The 16,229-nt window shown below is 39.0% G+C and overlaps 1 protein-coding gene across 5 annotated transcripts; it reads right to left on the bottom strand.

Annotated features, from left to right (window-relative positions):
- Positions 1-571: 571 nt before the first annotated feature.
- On the bottom strand, positions 572-16,019 carry SRP54 (signal recognition particle 54). 5 transcript variants are annotated; one of them, XM_054633999.2, is made up of 16 exons: positions 15,847-16,017; positions 12,255-12,363; positions 10,780-10,871; positions 10,114-10,198; positions 9,102-9,206; positions 7,400-7,466; positions 7,256-7,313; positions 6,421-6,571; positions 5,387-5,535; positions 3,918-4,018; positions 3,709-3,795; positions 3,226-3,299; positions 2,912-3,020; positions 1,966-2,136; positions 1,406-1,501; positions 572-1,039 (listed from the first exon to the last, which is right to left on the bottom strand). In XM_054633999.2, exons 2-16 carry the CDS (start codon positions 12,330-12,332, stop codon positions 948-950), a joined length of 1,515 nt encoding a protein of 504 aa, XP_054489974.1. In that variant the 5' UTR covers positions 12,333-12,363; positions 15,847-16,017; the 3' UTR covers positions 572-947. The 5 variants fall into 5 exon arrangements, with proteins under 5 accessions (XP_054489974.1, XP_054489976.1, XP_054489973.1 ...); XM_054634001.2 differs by lacking the exon at positions 15,847-16,017 and adding an exon at positions 15,414-15,840; XM_054633998.2 differs by lacking the exon at positions 15,847-16,017 and adding an exon at positions 15,288-15,410.
- Positions 16,020-16,229: the final 210 nt, after the last annotated feature.

Raw genomic sequence — 16,229 nt, 5'->3', positions numbered from 1 at the left:
AGGTTCATCTTGGTCTACCTAGTTGCTGAATTGTGCCTGTGGATTCTACCCTTTTTATATCAACAGAGTAAACTGAAATATTAAACTGCTATAGGAAATTAAGATTAGAATGTAGCTGAGTTGGGGCAATATGCTCTGTGCATTACAGCTCTGTTTTAAAGTTCAGTACCAGCACAGAATTCCACCTAATATGCTTTAGAAATTACCTCCAGAAAAAAGGAACTGCTTAACTGGCAGCCTGGTATGAAGATTATCTTCAGTATACAAGACAGTTTGGTATCTGCACACCTGTATTTTTTCAGTCCCTTGATTCTTTGTATATAGGGGAAGAATGATGAAATTCTATACGACAAAGTCTTGTACAAACCTAAGCACAGCACATCCACATTCTAAAAATGCTCCACAGATGAGCACCAACAGCACATTTTTAGGTACTGGGCTATTCTTATCATTATGCCAAACATGAGTTACAACAGTCTTTAAAAAAAAAAAAAAAAAAAAAAATCAAACTAAGAAAACAATCTCATTACACACTAAAAGGACAGTTAAAAGGAACTGAAGACACAGGCCATTCCCTTGTTTATAACCACTTAAATTTTATTTTACAGTATATTTGTGACATTTTATGTTACTATAACCAAAGATCAGGGTTGTTTACAAATATAATGGCTGCCATTTGATGTAAACGATTAAAAAGTGTCTCTAAATATTAAAATTTTACATCATGATTTTGTTTTATTGAATTGAATTGCTCTTTGTGCCATCAGTTATTAGTGGAGAGGAACTAATTTAAGCAAAAATAGTTTTCAGAAATTAGATGTAGAAACTGAGAAGCTGGGTAAGATTTCAAAAGACCACTCTCTCATCACTGTAAAAAGGAAGAAAGCAAATTCATTCACTGAAGTTGCAATGTAGAGTCAACCAAGTCCATTTGTATTAAGGCTTCTTTACATATTATTGAATCCCATCATGCCTTTCATATTCCCAGCAGCACCTTGTTGAAATTGTCTCATCATTGACTGCAAACCAGCCATGCCACCTGCAGAAAATAAGGGAGAACATGAAAGTGTTAATGAACTCTGAGGCACAGCTCTCTTGCTTGAGGTATCATTACTGTACACACACTATTCCAGTAATATACAAAGGCAGAAGCCCTAACTGTGAAACCAGGTTGAAACAGCTATTACTCATTTTGAGAGCTGAATCCAAATGAAAGACTAGATTAAGCACTGCTAAGTGCAAAGTATTTGGACTCAACTTTCTGATTCTTGTTAGAAAACCCCAGAAATACTTAATACTGATATATACTGCAGATAGTCTCTCATCCCCTTCCTCACTTCTGTATCTCAAATGCTCCACTATAACTGACAGTCCTCTCTTGAAGCTATAAAAAGTCAGCACATACCCATATGATGAAGAACTCTTGGATCCATCATCTTTGCCATCTGCTGATTCAGTTTGGCCAGCTGAGATGGGTTTACGTTCTTGGACATATCACCACCTAAATAAAAAGAAAAGAGCAATCATAAGAAAGTGGATTAACAAATGGTGCTAGAAATAAAATAAATCCAAATGTTACCTCCCAATTCTAGATTCATATCCATGAGCCCATTATTAGAAGTTACTACATCAGCCACTAAAAGTCCATTTAGGATCAACACTCCCTGCACTCCACAAACCAGACTGAAGTGTTAGTACTGTAGTAGCAATCAAATCTGCATTGATAGAAATACAGTAGCTTTCCTTGCTAAGTTACACACTGCTGTCATGAAGAACAGTGCAGCTCTTACCAGTGACATAAAAGAAATTTCAAACATTGTGAAAATGAGCAAGCTACAACTCACTTTCTCCTCTCCCTAATCAGTGTTTTCTCATTTCCTCTGTGTACACACATCAAGTGACCTCCCGCCTTAGTTAATAAATTTTAAAGTGGGGTTTTTGGTATTGGTTTGGAGTTGTTTTTACCTTTGAAAAGCCCTTTGATGCCTCCCATCTTTTTCACCATCTGTGCAAACTTAGTGTATTGGGTCAATAGCTCCTGAACATCTCTGGTAGAAACACCAGAGCCTCTTGCTACTCTTTGGATTCTTCCTGGCTGCTTACTGAAAACTTTGGCACCATCTGTGCTGTCAAGTTCTGCAATTACAGTGTGGAAAAGAAAAATCCATTGAGTCACTGACATTAAAAACTGTTACAATTGGTAACAAACATCAAACCTGTTTTCACTGTTGAGAATTTAATTTTGAGACACAGAATAAAAACATAAGTTTTAAAAGTGACAATGCAAAATTTTACATAAATCACTGAGGCATAATAGTCTAGGAAGTAATACTAAGAAGCTCTTATCTTCATATGTTAACAACTGTGACAGAAAAAAAGCTGTATGAATAAATTATGCTCTTGGGATACTTGGTCTTAAGCCATATTAATGGGTTTAGCACAAGGGTAAGAGCATACTACTGAAGGAATTCTAGGTGGAATAGAAACAACACTTTGAATTCCAGAGACCAGACTATGTCACCAAGTAAATTTGAGGGTGAGTAGGAAAAAGACAGCAATGCCAGATTAAAGGTTAACATACCTTATCAATTTACAAGTATAGCATTTATAATTTATGAACACTTACAATACAATGAATAAAAGTACATTGATTTCCAATAGAATGGAAATTATTTGAAATCCCACCTACTCTACACAAGACAGAGCAGCAACAGGCAAAGTATCTCTAGATATTTAGATTTATGAAGCAATTTGGAGACACATGTACTCCTTGCGATTCCCAAGAATGTTAAATATTTCTTGCCATTTTCTGTCGTTGTACATGCTGCAATATGAATTTTTCCAGAAACATCTCTCTAAATAAGCTTGTTCAACAATCAAGAAAAAAACCAGAGGGTGAAATTTGTATTACCTTGATCATTCATACTGTCCATAATAGTCATGAGTTTCTTTAGCCTTGCCATTGATTCCTGTTCATTGCCTTTACTCATGAAGTCAGTTCCAAAACCAGGGATCATGCCCTTGTTTCAAGAAAGGGAAACAAAAGCTGTGTCAGAATAGGCAAAGCTAACATTATTAAGCAGAAAAAAATATAGACAGCAACTGTTAGTTCAGTAGTTGCATACTGCAGTAGGCAAATAATTTCACCTTTTTAAAAACAGAACACAGATTATAACAAATTTCAATTAGAAGTTTTAAAATAAAATTATTTTGGGGATAACTAACCAAGATCTGACTGAATGGTCCCATTTTCATGATGTTTTGGAATTGTTCATACATATCTCTTAATGTAAATTGACCTGAAGCACAACAACAAAAGAAAAGTTAGTGGAAGTCACACCAGCATTTTGCTCTTACTATCCTTTTTTAATTACTCTTTGTATTCATAAGGTAAATATTATACTACATAGATAAGTAGATAAATAAACCTCTTCACTCTTCATATGGCTAAGCAGTTTCAGATGGCACATGCTGAACCATTAAGCTAGTTTTTCTGCAGTTGTAGTCTGACAGATTTTTGTTTGAAAAACACAACTCAATTTACTTGGCTGCCACATTTACTGGAGAAAGAAAATCTGTTCTTCACTGAGCATGAACAAGTTGTGTCTACACACAGCACAAATGAACTCAGTGGTCTCTGTCACAGACCACCTGCCATGGTCAGGTCACTGTAAAGCATCTGCAATTCAGACCTTGAGAATAACTTACCATGTTTTAGCTTTTCTATGAGTGCTTCATTATCATCCAACTTTAACTCATTTACTTTATCTATCAGTCCTTCAATATCACCCATACCTGGATAAAGAAAACAGATCTGAAATTAGCATTAAAAAAATACACCTTGACTTTCCATTATCCATTATTAACTTTCCATTAGTTCTAAGTGTCTTTTAAGTACAGTTGTACATTGGACATACCAAGCAGCTTGCTGATGAAAGGCTGTGTTTTAAAGGGTTCAAAGTCATCTATGTGCTCGCCAGTTCCAATAAAAATAATAGGACTCTTTGTGGCAGCAACTCTGCAATAAAATATATTTTATGAAATGGCCTCTCAAACACCATTCATCTTTTATACTATAATCAGCTAGGCATCATCAACACTATGCATTCTATCTGAAGTATCTGCCTTACTCCTCAAATTATTAATGAAAAAACACCCCACACTTGGGTGTTTAGCTCAGAGTAGTTAAAAAGATTTTTCTCTAATTAGTAGTTAGTAAAATACAAACTCTGTTTGGAAAAAATCAGAAATAGAATTTGCTAATTTTCACTGCTGAGTTTAAGAAAGTTGAGAGGAAATAAAGGAAAATAAATCATCTCCAGTTTATCCTAATACTGGGCTATTACTGATATATACAGTGATACTAATGATAATACTGTCAGATGACAGGCATTGATTACAATTTCTTCAAGGCACCTCATACAAAAGACACTCTCATTTTCAACACAGGAAAAAGCTCAGACATAAGAAAACTTAGAACCTTTCCACCACACTGGCACTATCTTTTAGATAAAATTTAGTTTCCAGTCCACAGACAGTACAGGGCAAACACTTAAAGCACACTTAAAGCACACAAGCATACGACAACTCAAACAAGAGCAAAATGAAAATACCAAAAGCTTTAGTCTTCCAACATTATGCTATAGATAAAGCAAAATACACATGGCAGTGTAGGAACTCTAACACTTCAGGTCAAAGACAAGCAGGGATTCAGCAAGTCAGGGGCAGTTATTTTGACTGTTTTGATCAAACAGCTCCAGACAAGCTGTAGCATTGAAAGGCAGTTGAAACAATCATATAATGCTGAATATAAAATGTAGCATTTTCTGGTCAAAACTCTGCCAAGATACAGGACATGGAAAGTCCAACAAGAATGGAATTGGGGTAAGTATGACTGCAGACAACTCTTCATCAAGTTTCTGGACACTGCCAATCCAGAAGTTTGATCTGCATTGTAGTTTTAAGGTCACATATGATGAGGTACAGTTTTTCCCCTTTCGGAAAAAAATCTCTTGAGATGTAAAACTCCTCATTTAAGTCATATCTATTGAGCCCAAATTTATCTTTCTGGAAAAATGCCTAATACACAATAGGCAATGAATATTGCTCGATGCTGACTTCAGAAGACAAAAGTCTGACCTGTGACAATACAAACTACTGTACTGAAAAAACATCCTATCACTGAATGCTGATGTTAAGTACAATCAGCAGGTGATCCTACCCACAGAAGAAGGATTAGAATCTAAGTGTGACTGTGACCAACTTAGATTCTGTGCAGTGTGACAGTGACACTCCCCAGGACAGGTTTCTGTGAAACACTAACACATTTCACAGCTGGCTGTGCACAGCCAGATGTTGGACACTGTTATACCCCATTAGTACTTACGCACTAAGGGCTCCACCTCCTTTGGCATGTCCATCCAGCTTAGTGACAATTACAGAAGCTACATCTACTTTGTCTTTGAAAGCTTTAGCTTGAGCTTCACAAGCTTGGCCAATGGAAGCATCCATCACATAAACAATGTTATCTGGTTGCTAGGAGAAATGAGATACACAAAATAATCATTTCCTGCTTTACTAAACAATATTCATGCATTATTATTATTATATAGGTTCAGAGCAGAACTTACTGCAATAACAGTATATAAGAGCTGTATGCTAGAGTTCAAAACAGGACCACTGTTTTATGAACAGTATTATCTAAGGACCATTTAAAAAATTCTGATGCTGAATGACTATATAATTCATCTACAACACAAAATATTACAATTTAATATGCTTGTGCTTATTAGTTATGATTCAAGTGATTTTAGCCAGTATCTTGAGCCAGTAAGATAATTAGTATTTACAAGCGCTTATTAACTAACATCTTCAATTTGGTTTTACATTCAGATATTTAAGACATCCATTCCTCTAAAAATAAGTTAGCATTACCAGGAATTGTGTGGGAAGTGTCATATTGTTATGCAAGACACAGAGTCAAACAAATAGCCAGACTTTTTAAACCCATAGAAACAACAACTTCATTTACATATCAAAACTCTTGAAAGTTATCCAATCATCTTCTCTGTCTCAGTGCAATTATTTGTGACAATCACGGAAAGTTTACTATTCATAGTTAAAGGAAACCAGACCAGACTGGCTCTTTCATCTAGTTTTTCAATGCAAAGATCCTGAAAAGGAAAAGTTAAAGCAAGAATGGCAGTCTGACAATACACAGGCATCCTTGATCAGAAGAATAGAAGAATTAAAACCATCACAAAACTAACAAGCACTGGTCGTTTAGCCTTTTCTTATTCATATCTGTTGTAATTTCTAATATCATCTAGGAGTTAAAGCAAAATGCACACAGAACATTAGGATAAAGATTAATCAACTGTCATCAAATGCCAAGTTACTGTATTTCTCAAAACTACTCACTATGGCATTAGCAACTTGTAACATTTCTTCAAACAAAGAGTCTTCTTGTTTGTGACGTCCACTTGTATCAACAATGATGATTTCAAAGTTTTCATTCTTAAATTTCTCAACACCTTCTGAGGCAATTATTACAGGATCCATTTCTGTGTAACTGATCAAAAAGAGAAACAACGATTCAGAATTTCATCATTTGACTATAAACTTGTTAACTATAAGTCTATCTGGATTTCAAGAGGGAACTCCTCTTATGTAAAGCAAAAATTGGTTACAAATACGTCTTCCTAAGCCATTTACCCTTACTGCTCAGTGAACTGAAGCACAAAGCCTGAAGTCTGTCTCACCTGCTGGAAGCTGCAGTAAGTTCTATAAGACCCTCTCTCAAATAGGATTTAGCTGAGCATCTAGACAGTTCACTTTCAGTAAATCTTAGGGGAAAGTTATTTACTGCTTTATAAAAAGACGTTCCAGGTCCACCTCTGTCTCTATTTGATAATAAAAATTAAGCATCCAAAAATTATATCCTTTGATCTGTGAGATACTTCTCAAAAATCTGGCCATGTCTGGTAAAAGTCTGTGAGCTGCTATACATTGAGTAAGCACCATAGGGAATTATTCCTGGGCACCTGATCTCTTAGTACACTATCCTACCTGCTACTCCTGACAATATACTGAACTGGACAAATGTTCATCTGATCAGAGCAAGTATTACCCGAATATATTATTAAAATGAAAACAATTAGGCCATGCTAGATGGGGTTTAGTGCAAAATGTTCAGGACAGAACAATACATAACTGAGTTGAATTGTTCTCCTAAGTGTTTCTGAAAGAAGCTTACCTCCCATAAAAGGGAATTCTTGCTTTTGTGGCATTCTGCTTTAACTGGTCAAAAGCACCTGTAAGACAGGTATAGTCAAGGGACTACTTAAGGAAATCTTCAAATATTATAGGTAGAGAACTACATCATTAAAGTCTATGTTACCTGCTCTGTATGTGTCTGCACATATTAGACAAGTCTTCCAGCCTTTCCTCTGATAGAAGTATGCTAACTGAAATGAAACCCAAAACAAGTAGTTACACCAAAGTCCCATTGACACGACACTTCTAACAGCCTCAAATCACACACAGAGGACACAAACTCAAACCAGCCCTTCTATAAGTGAGGCCACAGAGTAAGACTGTTCATGGTTAGCATGGCCATTATTTAGGAAAGCATATTATAAATAATTATTAATGCCAAGATGAAAACACCTGCTTGACTCTGCTTCTGATTTCAATTTCTTGAAATGGCAATCTCTAGGAATGACTACAAATAACTTAAGTTCCCATTTTACTAACTCCTGAATTCTTCTTAGTGTTAATACTGCAGATTGGACTAGCATGTAGAAACTACCCAATGCAATACTTCAATATCCAGTACCATAATGGCTACAACTTTACATCTCTATGTTTTTGTACTTTCAGAGGAACAAGGATATTTCCATTGAAAGGACATGTTTTAAAGCAGTGGACAGAATCCTTAACCTTCCTACAACACTCAGCTTTCATGGCTGCTACATATATTCACAAAACACTGACTAAATACAAATGTTCAAAATAAAGTTCACCTACATAAGCACTACGAAAGTCTTCTGAAATCAGAGCAGGCCATGCTGAATATTTCACTATATGTGCATCTCAAAAGGAGATGACAAAAAACAATGAAGATGTGTCTTTTCTCCACAGGATAATTTCTCCTCACAACTTGAAATGTACCAAGCTCTGTCCTGGGGTGAATGAGTGAGTCAAGAGCTTATGGTTTAAGATAAAAGGGCAGATTAGTGAGGGTGATGCTGTTGTGGGTGTTTGTTACAGGCCACCTGATCAGAAGGAGCAAGTGGATGAGGCTTTCTATGGGCAGCTTGAAGCAACCTCAAAGTCATAGGCCCTGGTTCTTAGGGGGGGACTTTAACTACCCTGACATCTACTGGAGAAGCAACACAGTGGAGCACAAACAGCCCAAGAAGTTCCTGGAAAATGGAAAGCAGGGATTACAACTTCTGTCACAGGAAGGGGGACAATCCCACAAGGAATGGTATGCTGTTTGACCTCACACTAACAAACAGGGAAGGCCTTGTTGCAGATGTGAACATATGTCGATTCAGAGTATTCTTTTTTTAGCCTTAAAAAAATACAAACACAAATTTCCTCAACGAATCTGGGGCTGGAAGAGGTTTCACATCAACTTACACTTAACTGATGCCTTGTATCTAACACAAAGGCCAAATTCCACTGTTTTTCTAAATAAGTAATGGCATGAACACCCATTCTTAGTATTTAGTTTTAAACCTAGAAAGTGAACTACAATGTTGTGGTTTAACTAAGTACAAATAAAGACTCTCTTATAGGGTATTGTTTCATCAAGAGTTCAGTTTAAAAATCTTTGAAGGAAGTCCTACAAGCCATAAATTGTCCCAAAAGAATTTTACTTTCAACATTCATTTCATCTCAGAAACCCCTCTGCAAACATATCTCTACATATGTAGAGAGTTAGAACTTTCCTACTAACAAAACCAGCACAGATCACAAGCCAAACCTACCTAAGGAGCCCAATGACCACCAGCTTCCCCAAGCAAAAAAAAAAAACACCCCAAAAAACCCAACAAACAAATCAAAAACCATGCAAAGAGATCCCCTGCATTTACCTTTGAACAAGTTGTTGTTTTACCACTTCCTTGCAAACCAACAAACATTATAATATTCTGTTTTCCTTTGGTAGGTGTCCACGCCTTGACTCCAGGATCTACAAGCTGAAGAACAAAGCACAGAAAGCACAGAACAGTTGGTGTCACAGTAATGCTAGGTGCCTGGTTTCATATTCAAAGGAGAAAAACAGTTTTTGCACAGTCTCATCTTAATTTGGCTTAGATTTTTGCTGATTTACTATGAACAACAACAGTCCTTACAAGGTATCTATAAGGTTCTGCATAATAATTCTGCAACAACAACAGTGTTAATTTCTTTGTAACACCAAGCACAGTCAGGCTGTGGCCTGTATATATGGCACAAGGGTAACAACCAACACAGAAAGGTGACCTCCACCCCTCTTGTCACTGCTCAGGATGGGCTTCTTCCAGTGAGAATCCTACAGCACAGAGGGCTTTGTAGGGTTCCTGCCTCACTTGTGAAATGAGTAGAAGGTAGATACGTTCCTGAGAGCCACCATATCTGTGGGCACAGACTACAGAGGAGCAAATGACTACACTGTAAATTGGAAAGAGGGCAGAAGACAGACACTCAAGTCCTGATTTGACCAAGCAGGCAGATTAATGAGAAATGTTGCATTGAGCTGCTGGGTTGTTGTTCATCACTTTTCCAAAGGCTTATCAATAGTTGGAACATTAGGGTAGCAAAGCTGTATTCTGGGACAACCAGAGGCAGTCTAGAAGCTAGCAGTACTTTATTCTTGTCTTTACATTTCAGCTGAAGAATAAGAACAATTGAATTCAAAGCTTAAACTGAAGTTAGTTTGAGAAATGCCCAGGATGCAGTTTCAATGAGAATACTGCTGTTTGCAGTACTGCAGTTGTGCTTTCACATCAGAAAACCTGACTGCAGGTACCACATAACCACCTAAAAGCTTTCCTTGCTACTGCACTACTTCCAAGCCCAGACTGTACAAGCAAAGTGATGCAATGCAGAACTTTGAAGTCCTACCTTAACAAGCTCTTTAAAGACTGCATGCTGGATCATTTTTCTTTTGTTAAGGCCAGATGCCATCTCTTCAAGATCAATTGCAGACCTGAGTTTGAGAAAAGCATGGAACACTAGCATAACTTAAAGCATCACTTGAACCTAGTAATAGAGTTTTTGGAACTGCAACAGTACCCTGATTTGTTCTGAGTTTTCAGATAGGATGTACTTAAGAAGTTACATGCATTGGAGACATTTTTATGCAGAGCACAATAACAGGTTTCTAAAATGCATCTTTCAGACTTGTATTTACTTAAATTAATCTGAAAATAGGCAAAGTAACAGTGCTAGTCACATACACAGATTTATTTATAGCCAGCAGAGAACATGTGAAGATTATGTGTCTAGGAAGTAATGAAGAACTTGTTTATCAGACGACTCAACTGACGACAGCAAAAGATTTTTGAAACAAGCCTGTAACAGCAATAAATGGCTAAATTTGACCAAAGACTCTTTTGATGGAACTGGCTAAACATTTAGTTCAAACAGCTGTTTTCCTGTTCAAAGTAAACTGTGTGCTTCTAAAAAAACCCCAACATATTAAGTTATAAATTAGTTGTTCTTTTGTAACCTCAAATTACAACTTTTACAAATATCAAAAGTTAAATGCATTTTGATTATTTCACTTACTTGACATTTTCTCTAAGTTGCTTCACAAGTTTGATATTAACATCAGCTTCCAGTAATGCTGTACATACTTCTTTTAACATAGCATTTAAAACCTTTGGAATATAAAAGAAAAATCAGAAAAATTGTTTTACAATACACAGAGATTAACTAGGCCACTATTAGATCAAAATAAGAATGTGAAAGTCTATTTATGATATAACCACAGTTTTCACAAATTAAATGCATGTAGTCCTATCATGAAATCAACTGTCACAAAAAAAGTTTGTGCATTTGTTCCTACGTAAAAACAATTTAAATCTGAGAGGGAAGGGTTCTCAATTGTAACAACAGCACACTATAGAACACTAACACAAAACACTTCTTACTGCATTATGGCCCACAGCTCATATGGCAGCAAGACTTCCTGAACTCCCCTCTGGGTACTCCTTAGAGAGTACACTAAAAAAAACCACCTCAGATCACTACACCATTTCTGTTACAGCATTCCTTAGCTAAAGATGGACACCCTGCTACTTGAATTTTCAGAAACTGGACTGCTGCTCTGATTGTATGCCTTTTAGGCAAGCAGGTGCCTCAGCTAGAAACCCTGTCTATTCTGAGTTTTCAAAGTCTTGAACATAAAGATTTTTGTGAAAGTAACACCTGCATAAATGGCCTCATTTTCACATCTTGAGCTCTTGCAGAATAAAAATTTCCATTGCTGAAAAAATTAATTGGGCTGCATTTGATTCAATTAAGGATTTTTCTCCTGGCAGAAGATACACTAAAACATTTTCTTTATGCGTAAGTTCTAACCCTACAGCTCTCAATTAGCCTATTTTTTAGTTACTTTAAGCCACACATCTTTCCACCTGAAAAGAATTTCTAGCAATCTATGTACTCAGAGACACTTTGAAACCATCACATTAGTTAGTTTTCCATCTGGCATTGAACTCCTATGACAGAACACACCGAGTTCTACTTCCAAACTCTTACTTAGAAAAAATACAGGCCATGCTAAGCCAAACAAAATTCTAGAACCATGCACTGGTTTGAACATAAAGGCAGCAACGCAACACATTCCTCACAATTCAGACAACAAACCTTACATTTGTTCTTCCACATCTCAGCTTCTAGCAGCCTAATACACATCTGCATAGTCTGCCTGTCCCACACACACATAAACCAGAGCAGGCACCTACCTTCCATCCACCCTTAGGCACACACTGCCTCCACAGGACACTAATCTCCCTAAATACAGCACCAGGCTCAAGGAACCTTTGACCATGGGACCCACTATGTCTGAGGTGATGACCCACATATAAATCTAGTTTTAATTTCTGGCAGTACTGTTAGAGGGTTAAAACCTTTAGCAGAAATTTTACTTGAAGATAAAGAAAATCTAGGTAGCCCACTTCAAGCTTCTCATCAGCCTGTGAGAACTTTTTCTCAGAACTTTTCCAGTGCTAGTGCCATGACATTTGTACACGACATACCTCTTCATTGATGATTGTGGCATTGCTCAGTGAGCGCAATGCTGAAGTTATTTTTCTTCCAAGATCTGCCAGAACCATTTTGGCGGCTTCAAGTATGACTCAGAAGGATCTGGAAAAAAAATTTAAAATAACATTTTAAACTAGTTGAAGCTATGCTTTCACAAATTAATTATTCAAGTAACTTTTGGGTAAGAATCCTGCTTTGCATTCCAGAAAGTGCATAAGTTTTACTTTTTAAAGTTATTTTTAGGAAATATTGGCCTGAAGTTAATTTTAGGCAATTCTCATGGCCTACTTAAAAACTGAGATACCACACTTCAATTAGGAAGGATTTCACTGTGTAGAATAAATGTGCATTGAATTCACCATGGGAAAACAAACAAAACAGTCCAGACAGACTTCCAGAAAGAATGCCAGCTGCTTTTTATCCTCTTATCAGCAACATGCTGCATAACAGAATAAAATCAAGCAAAACAGACTAGAAACACTGCATCTTGCAAGGACAGTATGACCAGAAGCAAAATACTTTGCTAGCAAAATTCAACATTATTTATCGGTTGCATCAGCTTTCATTAATCAAGCTGAATTTCCCATTTCAGTAACCCTAGAAACATACTTGCATTTTTATAAGCAAAATTAATACTGTAGTTTTTAATGGCTGTATTGGGAAAACAGACTATTTTTGCTCACTAGAAACACAAATCTCACATATAAGTCTAAACCATACCAAAATTTACACTTAGAAAACCATAAAAAGTTAATTTCTGAAGGGTACACATTCTAGTCAACATGCAAAACCACTCCACTCCCTATATTAGGAGGCAAAATATTCAGGAGAACACATGGTAGAATCAGCAATCTAAAATTCTGATTAAGGGCAAACCAAAACTTGTCTGAAGAGCAAAAATTTGCAACACCACAGCTAATGCTGAAATGAAGCACTTCAAATACTTCATGTTTATCTTCCACTTTCAGTGTTGCTTTCCTGTACTCAGCTGAAACTACTTCCTAGCTGATAGCCCAAATTGGAATCTCACATTTGAGCTCCTCCTTTCAGTACTGAAAGCCAAATTCTCAATAATGGGAGTCTCTGTAATCAAAACAGATGAGAGTTTCAAAGATTTTTGGGACTTCCTCCTGCCTCAAGTGAGAAGAAAGGCCAGTCCATTTACTGAAATGAAGAATGCACCACTAGCTACATTCTGATTTTATTTAATTTACAGGCCATCAATATGGCTAACAAAGCAGCTCACTGTATACACACATTGAGATTTATCAGCTGCACAAACCCCAAAAAGCACCACTTAAAATGTTTTAAAATGTTAAAATGTTTTTTATTATCTATAAATAATAAAATATATATTCCAAAAGAGCTAAAACAAGGCTCCCATGTAAGCCAACCTCCAGACTGCTTTGTCTAATTGAGAGTTACTATTGTTACCAACTTGGTAGGTTAAACCAGCAACAAAACCCCAAAAATACCTGCCAGGCTAACCCACACTCCCCTGATACTAAGGTCACAATGCAGAACAAAGTCTGCAGAAGCTTCAGAAGATGTAGGATAAATAAATCCAGTGTAAGTACAGGAGTTGGGTACGGCAAATGACACAAATATATTTACACATTTTAGATTTAATGTACATTGAATGTACAAGCAATGATATCCATTACAATGCCATCTCAATATTAATTTAAAAAACAAGTCTGTGTTTCTTAAGGAACTCTGCCAGCAGAGTATTTGCAAATACTCTACTGTTCCACTAATGTACTCTACAGTACACTAATAGAAATTTATGTCCATCTGCTTACATTGCTGGAAGGGGACTTCTACATGTTATCTGAAGTGGTAAAACTCCAAGGTTTCCTTACAAGGCATAGAAGTCATATTATTGCAGAATAATTCTAAAAAAGCATTTTAAACCTCAATAGGTTCTACCAAACAGTCTCAGCAAGACAGATGTTCAAAACGTTTTCCAGATAATTTTCTGTGATAATCACAATGTGTAAGAAAAAACAAAGCCTCCAAACTTTTAAAAACAGTGTTGCACCTCAGTAAGCTTTGAGCTGCTAAAACGGCAACCAGTGACAGCACTTAACTATAAAACTTGGATATATTAGCAAAGAAATTTGATAGGATGACCAACATACCAGCCATGTTAATACTCAATATTTAAAATTAGTTTCCAGAGTTTTACAGATCTCCAAATACAGAAGGTTAATTATGTTCTAATAAATGAATGTTTCCTCTGCAGAATTTCAAAAGCTTCTTCCAACAGCCTTACCACAGGAATAATTCAAATCCTTTGCTAAGGAGATGAGTTTCAGCATTTTTATATAAAATGTGCTATTACTAGCACATTAAAAAATCGTAAGTCATCAGAATTTCTAAGGGCTGCCAAGTACAGAAATTAATAGAACTTGTGACAGTCCATCCAAGTTGAGAGACACACTCCAGACACAAAGACACAGAAGATGTTTTAGCAGGTAGCCAGCGTGGGCTGGCAGATAGCCAGACGGGCATTAGCAGTACTGCAGTGCAGAAGGTGCGTGTGCTGAGCAGCTGCAGCTCTGGGCAGTCCACCCTGAACGCAGCACCCCAGAGACACACAGAGCAGGGCTGAGCACGGCCACGAGCTCTGTGCACTCTGATCCCCTCCACCAGCAGCAGCTTGGCACCGCCACACTGAGCTCCCAGGCCATGGTCTGCTGCAGCCCCAAGAGCTCTGTGCTTCGACCACAAACGGGCATTCCAGCGACAAAGGCGCAGCAGGAATAGTGCATGTCTTACTAAGGCATAGCCAGCCAGCAGTGAAGCAATTCTGAGGAGACAGACTGCCCACCCCTGCCCACACACCCAGCATAATCCTCCAACCAGATCACTCTAGCTAAACTAGCAATATCTAATGTACAGGGTTTTGGAAAAAAAAAATAGGCTTAACGGGTAACAGCAGTTTAAACAGCTGCTTTAAAAGATAAGAAGCAAAACGAACACTTAAAAACTGTACAATAAAGTTGCACTACATGTCCACATACACGGATTAAGAGCAACTGCAAGTCCAACACTGTAAGGGAGAAGCGGCTGTTTCACAGCTGGGAATGCCTCGAGCTACGGCAGCCACGCTCAACCTCAACTCACGAGTTTCCACCTTCTAAAATTACCCGGCTGACGACGGGAAGGCGCCCCTAAGGCAGCAGCCGGGAACGGCTGTCTCGCTTACAGTCCAATGCCCTCGTTTTCTCGGAAAAAGTGATGAGGGCAGAGCCCGGTGTACGTGCCCGGCCGCTGCCTTTGCCCTGAGCTGGCACGGACAGCGGGCGGACCCCGGCTGGGCGAGTCCCGTCCCGGTGCTGTGGGCGGCAGCGGCCGGGTCCGGGTGGCCCAGAACTGCTCCCGCGGAGCTCCGGCGGACTGAGAGCCCCTCCCGGCCCGGGCTGCCGCAGGACAGACCACCGCCCCTCCCGGGGTCGGCAGGGACCGGTGTCTCTTCCTTCCCCGCCGGGACTGGGCGGGGGGCCCCTCCGCGTCACCAAACACCGCGGCCGGAGGCGGTCCCGCTTACGGAGCGGCTACAGCGGCAGTGCGTGCACTCACCAGGAGCGCGGCGCGGGGTCCGCGGCGGAGCCGTGCCCAGCGCAGCCCAGCCCAGCCCGCCGGGGCGAGGCTGCCCAGCGAGACTCCGCTGGATCGCGAGGAGCGGCGACCGCCACCGACCAGGGAAACGTCAGCACTGGCCGTCACCCCACAGCCCCCGTTGGCTTCCGTTTCCGGGGCACGCGCGGGACCGCTGCGTCGTTAAGGTGGCGCCGTGTAAACGTCCCTCGCGCACCCCGCGCGGCACAGGAGGGAATTGCGCCGGGCCGCCTTAAGGCGGGGCAGGGAGGGCGGAGCTCCTCCCCCGCGGCCGCGCCGTCAGCGGGGGGCGGGGCCGGGCGCGGCGCCCAGCGGCAGCGCGAGCACGCGCCGGGAGAGTGCGC

This window comes from Agelaius phoeniceus, chromosome 6 (assembly GCF_051311805.1).
Source record: "Agelaius phoeniceus isolate bAgePho1 chromosome 6, bAgePho1.hap1, whole genome shotgun sequence".
NCBI lineage: Eukaryota > Metazoa > Chordata > Aves > Passeriformes > Icteridae > Agelaius > Agelaius phoeniceus.
This window is presented reverse-complemented; position numbering and strand designations above follow the sequence as displayed.